This window comes from Cherax quadricarinatus, chromosome 80 (genome assembly GCF_038502225.1).
Source record: "Cherax quadricarinatus isolate ZL_2023a chromosome 80, ASM3850222v1, whole genome shotgun sequence".
In the NCBI taxonomy this organism is placed as follows: Eukaryota; Metazoa; Arthropoda; class Malacostraca; order Decapoda; family Parastacidae; genus Cherax; species Cherax quadricarinatus.
In genome coordinates this window covers 7,334,034-7,351,533 of record NC_091371.1, presented here as the reverse complement: position 1 = coordinate 7,351,533, position 17,500 = coordinate 7,334,034, and the positions used below count along the sequence as shown (strand labels likewise).

The following is a 17,500-nucleotide window of genomic DNA, read 5'->3' as shown; positions in this document are numbered from 1 at the left end:
TGTATATATATATATGTATATTTATATATTATATTATCACACCGGCCGATTCCCACCAAGGCAGGGTGGCCCGAAAAAGAAAAACTTTCACCATCATTCACTCCATCACTGTCTTGCCAGAAGGGTGCTTTACACTACAGTTTTTAAACTGCAACATTAACACCCCTCCTTCAGAGTGCAGGCACTGTACTTCCCATCTCCAGGACTCAAGTCCGGCCTGACGATTTCCCTGAACCCCTTCATAAATGTTACTTTGCTCACACTCCAACAGCACGTCAAGTATTAAAAACCATTTGTCTCCATTCACTCCTATCAAACACGCTCACGCATACCTCACGCATATATATATATATACATATATATATATATATATATACATATATATATATATATATATATATATATATATATATATATATATATATATCTTTCATTCAACACACCGGCCGTATCCCACCGAGGCGGGGTGGCCCAAAAGGAAAAACGAAAGTTTCTCCTTTTACATTTAGTAATATATATAGGAGAAGAGGTTACTAGCCCCTTGCTCCCGGCATTTTAGTCGCCTCTAACAACACGCATGGCTTACGGAGGAAGAATTCTGTTCCACTTCCCCATGGAGGTAAGAGGAAATAAACAAGAACAAGAACTAGTAAGAAAAATGGAAGAAAACCCAGAGGGGTGTGTATATACATATATGCTTGTACATGTATGTGTAGTGTGACCTAAGTGTAAGTAGAAGTAGCAAGACGTATCTGAAACCTTGCATGTTTATGAGACAGAAAAATGGACACCAGCAATCCTACCATCATGTAAAACAATTACAGGTTTCCGTTTTACACTCACTTTGGCAGGACGGTAGTACCTCCCTGGGCGGTTGCTGTCTACCAACCTACTACTATATATATATATATATATAAATATATATATATATATATATATATATATATAATGTATATATATATATTTATTTATATATATATACATCTTTCATTCAACACACCGGCCGTATCCCACCGAGGCGGGGTGGCCTAAAAGGAAAAACGAAAGTTTCTCCTTTTACATTTAGTAATATATATAGGAGAAGAGGTTACTAGCCCCTTGCTCCCGGCATTTTAGTCGCCTCTAACAACACGCATGGCTTACGGAGGAAGAATTCTGTTCCACTTCCCCATGGAGGTAAGAGGAAATAAACAAGAACAAGAACTAGTAAGAAAAATGGAAGAAAACCCAGAGGGGTGTGTATATACATATATGCTTGTACATGTATGTGTAGTGTGACCTAAGTGTAAGTAGAAGTAGCAAGACGTATCTGAAACCTTGCATGTTTATGAGACAGAAAAATGGACACCAGCAATCCTACCATCATGTAAAACAATTACAGGTTTCCGTTTTACACTCACTTTGGCAGGACGGTAGTACCTCCCTGGGCAGTTGCTGTCTACCAACCTACTATATATATATATATATATATATATATATATAAATATATATATATATATATATATATATATATATATATATATATATATATATATAGAATGGGGTCCACCTCTGGTGTAAATTGTGGGACCCATAGCCTCGGAAAAGTGGATGAAAATACTTCAAGGATATATATATTTTATTTCTTCCTGAAGCAGTTTGAATATTCCACTTTCCCTACCACCCCATCTTTTCATATTTTTTTTTACCAGTAGGAATATTTTATTACATAATATGGTACAAAAGATTTAAGAGATACATTGTTGGTATAAAGGTGGCATATACGGTACATGTTACGTGTGTATCACCGATTATATATGTATATATATATATATATATATATATATATATATATATATATATATATATATATATATATATATATATATATATATATATATATATATATATATATATATACAATAAAGTCGATAAAAAAAATACTTCACACACAATAACGAAACAGAAAACTGTTGCAGAGAGAGAAAGGAGAGCTATAAAGTAACCATGAAATAGTAACGGATATAACCGAGCTAGATGTAATAGGCACACGCAAGCTACCTCACTGGAGACAGCTAATCCACTACACAACCTTATTCCAGCGGATAGTTTTGGTTTATTATGGCCGCTTGTAATACCGCAGCAGCTACGTATATATTAGTAGGGATCATCAGGGTTGATAGCTGGCTGTTAGCATTTGGAAATTCACCACTGCAGCGATAGATGACTGTGAATTTAATAATTTTTATGGATGGATCTAAGGATGAGAGCACGGGTAATATACACCAAAAGGACGATATTTTTTCGCTCTATATACACCGAAAGATATATTTTTCATTTATATACACCTGTTTTTGGGATTAAAATATTCCTGTCTTGTGCTGTGTAACCAGAGAATATTCTTTAAATTTAACAAAGCTTTATTTATTTTTTTATTTTCGTAGGAAGTCAAAGCTAAAGCCCATTCTTATTTATTTTATATATATAAGTCAATCTTTGTATTATGTGTATGCATATACACTGTCAGACCTTCGGCCATTAGTGTTATTTTAAGGTTTTGGAAGCGTCTTGCATATCTCCAAGCACATGGAACCCAAGTAATCTGCCTGGGTATGAAAAATTTGGAAAAATCTGCTTGGGACAAGAAAACGTTGAAAATCTGCTTTGAATGAAATAAGCTGAAAATCTGCTGGGAATGAAAATGTTGAAAATCTGCTGGGGAAAGAAAATGTTGAAAATCTGCTGGGAATGAAAATGTTGAAAATCTGCTAGGGAAAGAAAATGTGAAAATCTGCTAGGGAAAGAAAATCTGCTGGGAATGAAATTGTTGAAAATCTGCTGGGAATGAAATTGTTGAAAATCTGCTGGGGAAAGAAAATGTGAAAATCTGTTGGGGAAAGAAAATGTTGAAAATCTGCTGGGAATGAAAGTGTTGAAAATCTGCTGGGAAAAGAATATGTTGAAAATCTGCTGGGAATGAAATTAGTTGAAAATCTGTTGGGTATTTGTAAGACTGAAAATCTTTCGGCGATTGGAGACGCTGCACATCTCCTAGGATTCAGAATACTTAAAAATCTGTTGAGGAGGGGGGGTCTAGGAAATGTTGAAAATCGTGGTAGAACTGAGAGTAGAGTTAGTGTGTAAAAGAGAGTAGAGTCAGGGCGTAAATTAAGGTTAAGTGCGTTTATGAGGGTAAATTTAGTACGCAAATGAGAGTAAAAGTAGTGCTTAAATATGGATTTAGGTAGTGTGTAAATATGGAGAAAGTTTGCGTGTAAATGAAGGTAGACTGGGCGTATTATGCGTAAATAACAACGGAATTCGCCCTAAAATTTATCTCGTTAATATTTTATGCACTGAGATTTACGTCACTTGACGTCATGCTCGCCTCGATTAGAGAAATAAAGGGACATAAAAAAATATAACTTTAATTAAAGTTAACGAGGACGTCGATTAAGATATTTGATACCAGGTGTCAGATTTTAATTAAAACGCGCGGGTTATTAACTCCAGCTCCATAAATAAAAACCCAGGAATGCTTTTTCGAATATGGAAAAAACCTATGGGAGCAAACAGCTTGTTATTCCCACGTTAAACTATCAGTTCCATCATTTTTTTTAACCGGTATTGGCTATACTTGATAATGGAGAGTTATAGCGAATATCCATTTTATTAGCCAATCCAAATTTTGTAACTATATATTTTATTATATGTTTGAAAAATGTTTTGAGTTATTTTCAGAACATGAAGTTACTGTATTTATGATATAAATTTTTCACATGTTTGAATATAAATTTTAACAATTATTATTAGATTTTTTCTTTAATAATAATAAAATTGATGCTACTACTAGTATTACTACTACTACTAATAATTTTATTATTATTATTATTATTATTATTTATGGTATTGGATAAGTGGTGTATTTTTTACAAGTAAGACCATGTTATTTGCATTAGATGTGTGTGTGTGTATGTGTGTATGTGTGTGTATGTACACATACACACACACACACACACACACACACACACACACACATGTACCCACCACGCACCTCTTCTTAATGCATTTTTCTCCTTCCTCTCTGCCAGACGTCACATTTATCACCCCTTCCATTCTCACTCTGGGAATTTCTCTCTCTCTCTCTCTCTCTCTCTCTCTCTCTCTCTCTCTCTCTCTTCCACTCTCTTTAATGGTGTCATCCTTTCACTCTTTCCACTTGACCTTTATTGACCTTATGTATTCCATCAATGATCCTTTCTTCTTGATGCAATGAACTTCACTTCCCTCTCATTGGATGTTCTTGATGCCTGTGAAGGGCTCTTGATGCAAAGCATCAGAGCTGCCCCGTCTCTTCCTTGGTTCAACCGTGATTACCTCGGAGTTATGACTTGATACAGCTCAACACAGAGGAAAATGTTGTCGTAAGGAAAGCTGCTTCTCATGAGACAACGTCGTGCACTCTGTAGAATCTTGTACCAATAAATGCTGCCCAAACAATCACCTTCTGCAACTTGTGCATGGAAGTACACGGGACAAGGGAGTACATGTGACACGGGACAAGGGAGTACATGTGACACGGGACATGGGAATACATGAGACTCGCAGATAACAGAAGACTTGGAAGGTTTCTCCCAGGCTTTGTGCTGAGAACTTTCTGCTTTCACATTGTTTAAGGACTATCGTGTATTATCTAGGTATGTGAAACAAGAATAGAAGAGCATAATTGTGTGTATCTTTGTGTTTGTTGGCAATGTTCTGTTCTTTGAAGGACCTGTTTGTTTGGAAAGTTCCAAAATTATTAAAAAACTGCTGTTTCTCACTTGAATGTTGTGTTGAGGAGTGAAAGTTACTTTATTTCCTGGAGATTCGTATTCCCAGGTAATGTAAAATTACAGGTAATAGTGTTGCGAGATGATGATTTTTAAATTTACTTGGTGCTGTATGGTCCTAATTTAAGTTCTTGGTGCTGTGAGGTGTTAATATGAAGACCTAGTATTCTGATGTGTGTACGTAATTATAGGTGACTGAGTTAGGAAGTCACAGATGATGACCTGGTGGTAATGCATGTGTGGTGTTCCTACAGGTATCGTGGATCAGACGGAGGGATCACCATATCATCACCGTGGGATCCAATACCTATTCTAACGACGAACGCTTCCAGGTTACCTATTCTGAAAAGACACAGGTAGGTCGTACCTGTGTATATATATATATATATATATATATATATATATATATATATATATATATATATATATATATATATATATATATATATATATATATATATATATATATATATATATATATATATATATGCAATAAGATCACAGTAAACAGGTGATTTCAGAATATGCAAAGCAACCACTCTGAAAGAATAGAGAAATTCCAAGCGCTTTCGTGACTACTCACATTATCAAGGAACTATATATATACATATATATATATATATATATATATATATATATATATATATATATATATATATATATATATATATATATATATATATATATATATATACAAAACTCTAAGGCACAAAAGATATTCGACACTGATCTACTAAAAAGTGAAATATAATTCTGAAAATAATAGAGTCAATAGCATACGAAAAACGTAAATCAGGAAAATTACTGGAAAACACAGCACGCTACCAAGAGGAGAAGTTTACATAGTGAGCATGCTAGAGAAAATCCTTGAACAAATATTTGTCTAGGTAGCTGCTGCCGAGTCTTGTGTTACACTAACAAACATTTTGTGTAAACTCTAGTGAGTCCAGAGGATGGTGATGGAAAAATTGTGAGAAATACACGCAAACATGTATGCCAAGAAAACACTCTACATCCACACACACACACACACACACACACACACACACACACACACACACACACACACACACACATAGAAACAGTTGACCCTTGAGCAACGCGGGTTTTTTTTTCGATAAATATTTTGGAAATTTTTTTGAAGATTTGCGACCAAAAGAATTAAGAAAAGTTGGGCATGTTATGAATGAATAAAAAATATATAGAAATTAGTCCATTTATCTCTACTTTTATAAGATATGTACAAGTCTATTATTTTGCAGTTTCTATTATTTTTATTTTATGTAGTAAATATTATTCCATTAGTATCGTACTCATTTTTCTTTTAATATTTACATTATTATTGTTTTTATTATTATTATTATTATTATTATTATTATTATTATTATTATTATTATTATTATTATTATATTACTGTCATTTGTGAGAGCTCACAAATTGTTTGTAAGTTCAACCCATTTTGTCGTTAACGCTGAAAGTGTAAGCAATTAAAGCCATCAGCCTTTCTGTTTTTTATTCGCATTTAAAATTACCATTTTATCTGTATCACTTCATTTTTTATTCACACACACACACACACTCACACACACACACTCACACACACACACACACACACACACACACACACACACACACACACACACACACACATACACAGGATCCATTCACAGCTTTAAACAGAGGTATGATAACGCTAATAGTGCAGGGAGACTGACCCAGTAGCGGCCAGTGAAGAGGCAGGTCCAGGAGCTGTAACTTGACCCCTGCAACCACAACTAGGTTAGTACAACTAGGTGAGTACAACTAGGTGAGTACAACTAGGTGAGTACACACACACACACACACACACACACACACACACACACACACATATACACACACACACACACACACACACACACACACACACACACACACACACATACACACACACACACACACACACACACACACACACACACACACACACACACACACACGCACACACACACACACACACACAGAAATTAGAGGACAGGAGGGTCAGGGGAGACATGATAACGACATATAAAATACTGCGTGGAATAGACAAGGTGGACAAGGACAGGATGTTCCAGGGAGGGGACACAGAAACAAGAGGCCACAATTGGAAGTTGAAGACACAAATGAGTCAGAGAGATAGTAGGAAGTATTTCTTCAGTCATAGAGTTGTAAGGCAGTGGAATAGCCTAGAAAATGACGTAGTGGAGGCAGGAACCATACACAGTTTTAAGACGAGGTTTGATAAAGCTCATGGAGCGGGGAGAGAGAGGGCCTAGTAGCAACCGGTGAAGAGGCGGGGCCAGGAGCTAGGACTCGACCCCTGCAACCACAAATAGGTGAGTACAAATAGGTGAGTACACACACACACACACACACACACACACACACACAAGAAGTGTTAAACCTACTAACTGATGGAATCATAACATATATCAACCACTATTTAACCCAACAACAAGGTTATGCAACCAATTTCTTTGTACAATGCCCAGAAATTTGAAAAAAAAATGCAAGTGAGGTTTCCATATACAAAAATGAGAGAGAAGAGGCACTGTCCTGCTAGTATATCTTAAATGCATAATCTCAAAAATTCTGGAGAAGGTAATAAAGAAAAGGATACACAAATAACCCGTACATAGGAGAGAGGAGCTTACGACGACGTTTCGGTCCAACTTGGACCATTTACAAAGTCACATTAACGAAAAGGAGAGGAGGGAGTATATGTGCGGGTTATTTGTGTATTGTTCCAGTCACGGTATTGTGCCTTTGTTTTGGTTAAGAAAATTAGATTTCAACAGTTTGAGAGAAGAAAGTTCTTCGCAGACAACCAACACGGATCTAGTAATGGAAAATTCTATTTTATAAATGTGGTCGAATTTTATAAGAATCATAGATAAAATAAAAACAAGGCTGGGTAGACTGCATCTTCTTGGACTGCAGGAAAGCATTTGATGCGGTACTACACCAGAGATTAGTCCAGAAATTAGAGAAACAGACAGGGTTATAAGGCAGAATTGAGTTCCATTTGTTCTTGTTTGTGAATTATGTAAATATAATGGAAAGAATACAACAGGAGAGTCAAGTGACAGACTACAGATGTAGTCAACGAAGTGGTTTCTCTAGCTTCATCCAAACAAATACGAGATCATGCGGAGTAGAGAAGCTGAGGGCGGACCGGACACAGAGTACAGCATCAGATAGCGTAAAGGACTTTGGGTAAATGCAACACCAAGTATATCACCAGAAATACATATAAACCATATAACATCAGCGACGTATGCAAGACAAGTTTACTTCTGAAGGATTATTTATTCCGAAACCTGAATAAAGAATTCGTATATAAAATAATACAGTATGAGACCCAAACATTGAGTACATACCTGATAAAGTGTGTGAAGAAACTGAGAGGAATGCACTGTAAAGAGTTTATTTGCATGGAATTTATCCTGATAACCTTGAAGGAGATTACAACATGCAAAGTATTAAGGGAAATTGATAGGGCAGGTGAGGAAAAATTTAATTATGAGGAACAGGATCGTGGGAACACATGTGGAAGCTGAAGACACAGGAATGTAATGAAGTATATCTTTGATCTTTATATGATTAAGAAATGGAATGACTGATTAGGGTAATGGTGGAGGAAAATTTAGTATACAGCTTCATGAGAAGACGTGATAAGGTCTGAGATGAGAGAAATCAGTAATGAAGATGAAAGTTACCTAGGAGGCAGGACCAGGAACTGAATCTCGACATCCATCATCACATCTCGGTGAGTAAACGCACGGATAGACAGACACAGACAGGCAGGCAGACGGACAGGCAGGCAGACAGGCAGACAGACAGAAAGATACAGAGAAAAATTAACAAAGCTCTCACCCTCTTCCATGGCATCCAACAGCATTATTGACTAACCTAACGTGTGACAAACCCTTGTCGATACAACCCGTGCTGGCCCCCGCTACCACGCACTCTCCCATCTCTGATTAACACTGATGCTTCGACACCTGATCCACACACACACACACACACACACACACACACACACACACACACACACACACACACACACACATGAAACGTCATGAAATTATGTAGTAAGTTCAACAGATGATTCCACGGTGCGTATACAAATGCGCAAGAGACGACAAATGACGAAAGGAAAGATAAACCAAGCTGAATAATCCAACATTCATACGACTAATGAGAATGTGAGGAGACTCCTAATGAAGCTTAACACATCAAAGGCATCAGGATAAGAAAAAATCGTCAGGAATACCTGTACTAAGAAAATGAGTTGAAATACTGCATAGGTCACTCACACAGATCTTCAGTAATTTATTAATGATTGGTGAAGAGCCGGGCGAGTGGACCGTTGGTTGGTAAATGTAGTCTGAAGCAAAACGTGTCCTCATTAGAATATGATAATACTGCACATATGTATTAAGATCTAGATTTGTGTGGGAATGTCTGAGAATGGTTCTGGTGGCAAACTACTATAGCCGCCTCTTAACTACTCTGAGGTAGGCAGGGTGAATAGTCTTGCCCGAGAATTCTAGACTCGTCGTTAGTCAGTTGGGTCAGGACCGTCAGCCTGGTCAGCTATCTCTGTTACCCTTCTGCCTTAACTCACTCCCATTACAAGCCTCTGAGACACTGGTTGTGTATAAGTCAGTATTAGATACACGTTTGGTTCCTCTTGTCTATGAATCTTACTGATCTGTCAGGTACTTTGTATGTGAGATGGCAAAGTATAGCCCTAGTTTTTCTGGAGTTTCAGTAATATTTATCCAAGATACGATAAATGCTAATATCAGATGGGCTTCTTGGAAAATGTTACTTAGGATCATTAGCTCTAAGAAATATTGATCAGTAAAATAAATGGTTTGTTTTCTCTGGAATGCAGGCGAGAGAGATACATGATAATATACGCTTGGAAAATCTTAGAGGGATTATAAGTTCCAAATTTGCACACGAAAATCACTCCCTATAAAAGCAAAAGACTCTGCAGGAGATGCAACATTCCTCCAGTGAAAAGCAGGGGTGTCACTAGTACTCTGAGAGACAGCACATTAAGTGTTAGGGGCCCAAGATTTGTACAACTGCTTCCCAGCATATATAAGGGAGATTGCCAATAGACCCCTGGCTGTCTTCAAGAAGGCACTGGACAGGCACCTAAAGTCAGCACATGACCAGCCGGGCTGTGGTTCGTACGTAAGTTTGCGTGCGGCCAGCAGTAACAGCCTGATTGAGCAGACCCTGATCCACCACGAGGCTTGATCTCAGACCGGGCCGCGGGGGCGTTGACCACCGAAACCCTCTCCAGGTATACTCCAGGTATAAATTAATTATCCCCTTTTGATTTTCTTGATTCCTTGAACCTGGGGAAACTTTGCTCGATGCTAACACACAAAATAACGATGGTTAGAAAGTTGTCTATATGACTAAGTTGAACTCGTACGCTTTCTGAAACCTGGGAAATAGTAAAGATAGGTAGTTAGTAGGAACTATTTTTTTTTTTTGGGGGGGGGGTAAAATTAATATACTGGACTAACAATTTTGTATATTTTTCTTGTTACGCTCGGCGATACAGGCTTGGATACGGCTGGAAGTCTAGCTTAGGCTCTGGTACGATGCCAGGTTGTAATAACCAGGCTGACCTTTATAGGTAAAACCACCTCGTTTTCCCAGTTTAAAGAGACATGCTGTAACATTCATGGTCCAGTGGACAAAGACATTGGCTAGATAGTTTTAGGGTTGATTGCTGCGCTTTTAAACTCCGCCATTCCACAGAATTTCTATATATTCCCTAGTTAAATCACTTCACTGATTTAATTCTTCCCAGTGAGTGAATGTCACTTGTCTAGAAATGAATGTCTCTTCCATTCGCAATTCTCCATAAACGTAATTTCATTATATACATATTATATAAACATTTCATATTTAGGTATCAGTTTTGGTTCTGTTCACTTGGTGGGAGAATCCACCGTCTACCAGCATGAATATTTTAGACCAGGTGAGGCATCTGTGGTGCGCCAGAGGATCACAGGGGTATATAACAACAGCTTCAGCTATTGTTATCATACCCTTTATCTCTGTTGCCTCTATTTTGTGTGATGTTATGCTTAGAAGATTTCATGAAATACCTTTACACTTGAAATGCTTATTCTCCTCTACACTACACCAGCCTCTTCAATATTTTCTTTTCTCCCTCTACCTTGTCCCGTGGGTGCCTGTGTGTGCTGACACCCTGCGTTGCCGCTGACACCTTGTCACCGTTTCTGACGCCACCGCTTCTGACGCCCCTGCCGCTACAGGACTGGACGTTACACGTACGATACGCCCAGACGCACGACGCGGGCGTATACGAGTGCCAACTCTCCGCACATCCACCCATAGCTGTTTTCACTACCCTTAATGTTATCGGTAAGAGTCTTGCAAGGGCGTCCAAACACTCTCCGAAAATTTTCTTGCTCTCGTCTCATTTTGCATACAGTTCCTTCACTTGCAGTCCATTTGATTCCATTTCTGCGCCTCTACTATCCCCATACTAAAGTCATAAGCTCCTGTTTCCCCTCTTGTGATCACTCAACTTCCCCTTCCATTATCTCTTTGTCTCTCCTGATTCTACCCTAGCCTTGTTTCTTTTAAAAGAACCCTTTGGTGCTAATGTCGGTCGACCTCGCCAAGGTGTTCTACTATTCTTTATGCAAGAATTACTATGTAAGTTCCAGACTATGGCTCCCTCGTCTGCCCACAGTTTTTCCAGGATTTTTTTTAATTCGTCGTGTGTGTGTGTGTGGAGGGGGGGGAGCCATGAGTTCAGGCCCCACCTTTTCAAGTGGTTTCTTACTATATGACAAACTATTATGAAATATATAATTTGGTCTATAAACCTGTTTTGTATATGAACTTAATACCTTAATATGTAAGTTTGCCACTTTAGTAACAACTTTTGTCGTAACTGCCCTCTAGTGTGAACGTAACTCTGCTGTTGTATGCTCAATAGTGTGGCATGAGCTTAATAGTGTGTAGTGTTGCTGAGTTGTGTCCTCAACCCTCAAACCCCTGCGATTCGTATCACTATTCCTCTGTCTCCTATGTGACCAACAGAGGCGGTGGCAGAGATCGGTGGAGGGTCGGAACGGTACGTACAAATCGGCAGCTCCGTCCAACTCACCTGTACACTCAAGTACTTCACCGAGCCACCCACGTACGTCTTCTGGTACCACGCCGAGCACATGGTCAACTACGACTCAAACAACCGGGTAAGTTGAGGCTAATTTAGTAATTCTTTGCAAAGAGAGCGCCACTAGATGAGTAACATATTACATGTTCTTTGTGCTATTGTAATTCTTGGGGAATTACTAATATATACCAACATTAATGTTTCGAACTGGATAATACTCATTTAAATCTCAATTGGGATTAGGAATCACGAGCTTCAGTGAAGAATTACTCATTTATTCAGCATTTTATCATGGATTGGGTAAATTACAATATTATATGTATATGTACGACTGAGGAAGTCATTCTTGAAAGACAATGATGTACACCAAAATATCTACGTATCTTATTAAGGGATTAAAGTATTCTTGAATAGGTGACATGCAGTCTTAATGACCCTGATGTAGTCTGTAGGTTTTAATCCCAGTTACTAAGCATGGATGTGCAGATGGGGAACCAAACAGATCGTAGTCATATCCCAGAATGGTTGCATATCTATAAAAGAATTATACACAATCCAAAAACACTCTGTAATTGATCAATAAGTATACTGATAGTGGTGGTTTAGAAAGACACGTAAGCAAACACTATAACATATTTATTAGAAAACGTTTCGGTCCTGGGACCTTGATCACTTCTAACATGTGATCAAGGTCCCAGGACCGAAACGTTTTCTAATAAATATGTTATAGTGTTTGCTTACGTGTCTTTCTAAACCAACTTGTCGGTATTTATTACCAAGGTTTATACCACTGATAGTGGTAAACAGGAAGCTACAAGGCCTGCCACTTTTCAACAGGGTCATATAAACCTAGTTTACTATACAGTTGTCCAAATTCTAATAAATTAATATATTTGTTTAGGCAATGGGTCGAAATAAATATACAGTGAGATAAACATATAGAAAGAAGCCTAACAGATTCATGTATGCCAACCCAGGAGAACAGACAGAGGTTCACCCGAAGGTGTAAATAAAGGTCTGTAGACAGGTTCACCGAGCGACGCGCAAATACAGTTGCAGAGAACAGAGGTACGTTAATAAATGAATGTATAAATCACTGTTATTAGATTAAATAAAACGCCTAACAAGTAAAATAAGGAGAAAGTGGTTATGGGAAACAAAACACCGTGAGCGGGTTAGGAGCCAGGAACGTCCACATCCTTCCTCCTAACAATAGCAAACTGGGCCAGAAATCCCATCCAGGATGGGCGACGCCTCTTCCAGCAGCCTATCCCAGCCGCCGTGCCGAGCGCCGGAGACAATGGAACAGGTCAGCTCCTATCTCAAGAAGGTCGTCTTAAGGAGGTCGTATCTCAGGAGGGTCGCCTTAAGGAGGTCGTATCTTCTCTTCTACGATTTCCAGCTCTTCTCTTGTTCTTGGTCTGTTTCCTTCTAGTTTCCTTTATTGGAATTATATAACTTGCAGGTCTTTTTTAGCATTAATATTCATCCTCATTGGTGTTTTGTGATCAATATTATTCATGTTAGTGTTTAGTGAGCTCAGCCGTAAGTATACGAACTCATTTCAGTTTTCACTTTTTCACTCTTAGCTACACTCGCTTGATAACATTTTTTTCCCTCCCTCCCTGTCTCCCAGACCGGCACTCTTCTCTCCATTATTCTTGACCTCCTTCTCTCATCCATTCCCTCCTTCCGTATCTCCCTCCATTCCTCTGAGTTGTCCTCCCTACATTTCTGCCGTCATCACTTCAGCAGCCGTGCCCTCCTACAGATAACGGTAGCGAACGGTATTAGCGAGAGTGAGTTGAGGATCTCGCAAGTGACGAAAGCGGACAGTGGCAACTACACCTGCCAGCCTGCCAACGCCCGCCCCGCCTCCGTCTCTCTCCACATAATTACAGGTGAGCTCCCAGAGTCCTTGAGAGAAGCACCTTACCTGCTGTTGCACACTTCCTCACGTCTCGCTGGCTCTTTAGCCTACCTGCGCCTCACTCCTACCCACTTGACCCGACGATCTGCCGGGCTTGACTCTTACAAACTATTGTATTACCAGTGTAAACAACGTTTTTAAACTTCTTTTTAAATATAAACAAAACTATTATGAAGAGCATATATTAGGAGATATAGTAAAACTAACTGTATATAGTTAAAAGGCAGAGTCAAGAATTGAGCCTATACCAGCATATCTAAGAAAACTAAAAATTATATGAGTAAGCCTACTAGCATACACACACACACACACACACACGTATATATATATTATATTTATACATGCATACATATACATCATTTAGTATTTCCTCTCACTGCAGTTGCAGAATATTTGTAAATAGAATGGATCCGGATCTGCGCCTAATGCACTTGATACATTTGGAATTTGCACAATGCATTAAAACCTGCTTGCACTGCGAGACTGAGCACTACACAAGATTAACTATTCACTAAGTTTTATTCAAGATATTTTCCCTACTTTATTTCTGTCTATACTTTCTATAATTTGTTAATGCACGTTTCATATTAGGTTTGTATTATTTTATTTGTGTTTTGTCTGATTTCTTCTGCTGCTGCTGGCTCTCTGCCCCTTTGCCCAACTTTCTCTGATTGCCCATTTGTCTGATTCTCATTCTCGGCTGTCTCTGTGTGTCTCTTTCCTCTCCCATCTATGAAAATTAACACACACTTTCTTCCTTTCAGGCGAGACTCCGGCAGCCATGCAGCGGGCTAGTGCCACTGAGGTACAATACCGCCTCAGCATAACGCTGATATCTTCCCTTTTGGCACTGGTTGCTTTGTAGGCAGTGCCAGGGACGCCGCCATATTCCTAAAACTTGAGTTTGTATCCCGTGTCATTCCTTCCTTTTGCCAGCACGCCTCCAGATGCCCTCGGCTGCAACACTGCAGCCCAAACACTGCCCGTTGTCAGCCTTGACCGGGAGTCAGATGACGACTTGGGCAACTAATTCAGAGACAGCTGCCGTGGCGACTCACTCTACGCGGCAGATATCGACAAAACATGGATGGAATGGCAACGAACAATACTATACAGCGTGTACTTCCATGACGTTGATTCAACTTGAAAAACATCCGCCAGGTCTGTGATTCACTAAGAGCGAATGAGGCTGTAAATACATTTTTTCTATGTGATGGATGTGTAAGAGATGGCAGTAACAACACCATTCTGTACAATAGTGACGTTAAACACATCCTTTGAAAAGTGTAATACAGTGAATTATCACTGTAAGGCACTGGAAACACTGGCAGAAATGAACAGCAGCAGTCTGAAGAGGTTGTCTAAGAAAACAGTATGACTTAAGTTCGATGTTTTGTCTGTTTTAAGGGTAAACAGACTTCAGTGTTACCTAATGAAGAAAATCTTATAAATATTTTTTCAGGGAAAATCATTTGAAGTGTTTAGTGCGTACCTGAGATAAGCAAGAAATACTGGGCCTATTGTTTGCTCGACTGTGTCTAAAACGGCGAATTAGTGTAAAATAACTTTTAAGGCTTAGACACAGGATCAAATACTTTTGTCATTGTTACATTGCTGGGTTCTATTGGTCTGTCTTGCCATCGGAAACCTAAACGTTATTGAAATTTCCCGCACTATCAAACGTGTATATGAAATTGGTAGTGTTTTCCAGCCAACAAAATGTGTCAAAAGTGTTTAACAAAAAAATTGTATAACACTTTTCATCATGGTGTTGATTGCAGTGTTGCTGCTTTTCTGGTCGTTGTGAAGTGATGCTGTGAGTGTACCAGTGGCCACAGTGGCGTGGTGGTGCAGGTGCCACACTATTGGTGTTACATGTTATTGGCCGCGTTCTCAGCTGATCCCAGCGAGTGGACTAAACGCGTCGTCGCGTCGTGAGGCATTGAGCTGCCTCACCCTTAAACCAGTTAATATATTGCGTATCAAATGAGTAACTATGCTACTGAGTGCACAAGACACTCTACCAGACTCGCCCATCTTGCTGAGTGCAAAAAACTAAAACAGAATTAACAAAAATGTTGCCTTTGAAGTGCACTATATTTTGACATAACCAAATTCTACATAAGAAAATGATCAGACATTCGCAACAAATCCTCAGTCTGGAGGAAACTTTTGACGACATTTAGGTCCTTCCATAACTATTACTGACTTCATAATCGTACAGGATCGATCGAGACGTCGGCTGAAGCTTCATCTCCAGGTTGTAGATTACTTGTTAACTGTTCCTGTTACGGTATTGTGACTTTTATTCTTCTTGTACTGACATTTCATTGCCCGTCGCTGTGATCAGTGATCAACTACGTTCTGAGATTCAGACTTCGTTAAATTTTCTGAAATTAGATTCCAGTCATACTTTTCCCAGCGAACAGTATTAGATAAATCATATATATGAGAAAACATATTTAAGTCCATAGTTAAAATACACCCACACACACTGAAGTTAGGACAGGTTAATAATGTTAAGTTGTCATGAAAGCCAATTTGGAGAGGGAGAATGTAGGAATGTCTGATACTGGAGTTTACCTGAGACGCCAGAAGGTCCACAGGTGTATAGCAGGTTGCAGTTAGTTTGGCTACTGAGAACCCAGCCTATCTTCTTTCTTCCTGTTTACCACTCTCATAAGACGAACAAAAATAGTATAATTCCTTACACGTAGCCATCCATATTATTTTTAAGAATTTATTAAGTTGACAGATAAAAAGATGTAAATGTTGAACAATGAGTAAAGTTTTTTTCACTTCTCACCTTAAATGCGAAAGACAAAATTATGTGAAATGGTACTTGGGCATCAGAAATGTGGTTTTAATATTAGTTACTTAAACAACTATTCAAAGGGCATACTGCCTGTAATAGTGAAGAATTTACCCACACTGCAAAACAAGCTCTGAGTTAAGCTTTATCAAGTTATGACTTGATAAAGCCATAAGCAGAACGAAACGTTGTCTTACTAAAAGTATGTTCTGCAACGGCTTCTTTTCCCTTTCTCCTCGTCCACTTCTCTCTTCACTATACGCTCCTCCCACAGAATGAGCCTCGCTAGTGGCAGCCCTTGTCGTATATTTGATGTATGTGATGTATCTGATTTCAGGCGTGTCCCTCCGCGCGTGTGGATGCATCTACCAGCTTTACTCTTTATTTCCTTTATACTTACACATCTCTCCTCTTTCCTTCACCCTATGTCGGCTGTTTTCTATCTCGAATATTTATTTTTCAAGCTTCTTAATTGTTAATCTTTCCTCTCAGCTTCTTTCTCGTTCTCTAGTCTCTATCACTCTGTTATCTGTAAGTTTCTATGTGGACCAGGACTAGATTAACATACAGGTTACTGTAATGAGCTCAGAAGTATGTTAGTGAGCAGTAAAGTATTTATAAACGGCAGCTAAGAACGCAGAGCAGCTTCACGAAGGTTAGGTAGGATACTAGTTTTCCAGTCCTGTGTTGAATGAAGCTTGTTAGTTGAGAACAATTTAAGAGGAGGATGGTCCAGGGGC

At 38.7% G+C, this 17,500-nt stretch overlaps 1 protein-coding gene across 1 annotated transcript in view; it reads left to right on the top strand.

Annotated features, from left to right (window-relative positions):
- Window positions 1-17,500, top strand: part of LOC128702302 (zwei Ig domain protein zig-8) — a 123,077-nt gene that overhangs the window by 104,906 nt on the left and 671 nt on the right. The window contains exons 4-8 of the mRNA XM_053796486.2: window positions 5,066-5,167; window positions 11,147-11,255; window positions 11,943-12,097; window positions 13,790-13,919; window positions 14,713-17,500. The exon at window positions 14,713-17,500 is cut by the window's right edge and continues 671 nt beyond it. Coding sequence (XP_053652461.1) covers window positions 5,066-5,167; window positions 11,147-11,255; window positions 11,943-12,097; window positions 13,790-13,919; window positions 14,713-14,813 — 597 coding nt within the window. The 3' untranslated portion in view covers window positions 14,814-17,500. The remainder of the gene's footprint in view (window positions 1-5,065; window positions 5,168-11,146; window positions 11,256-11,942; window positions 12,098-13,789; window positions 13,920-14,712) is intronic.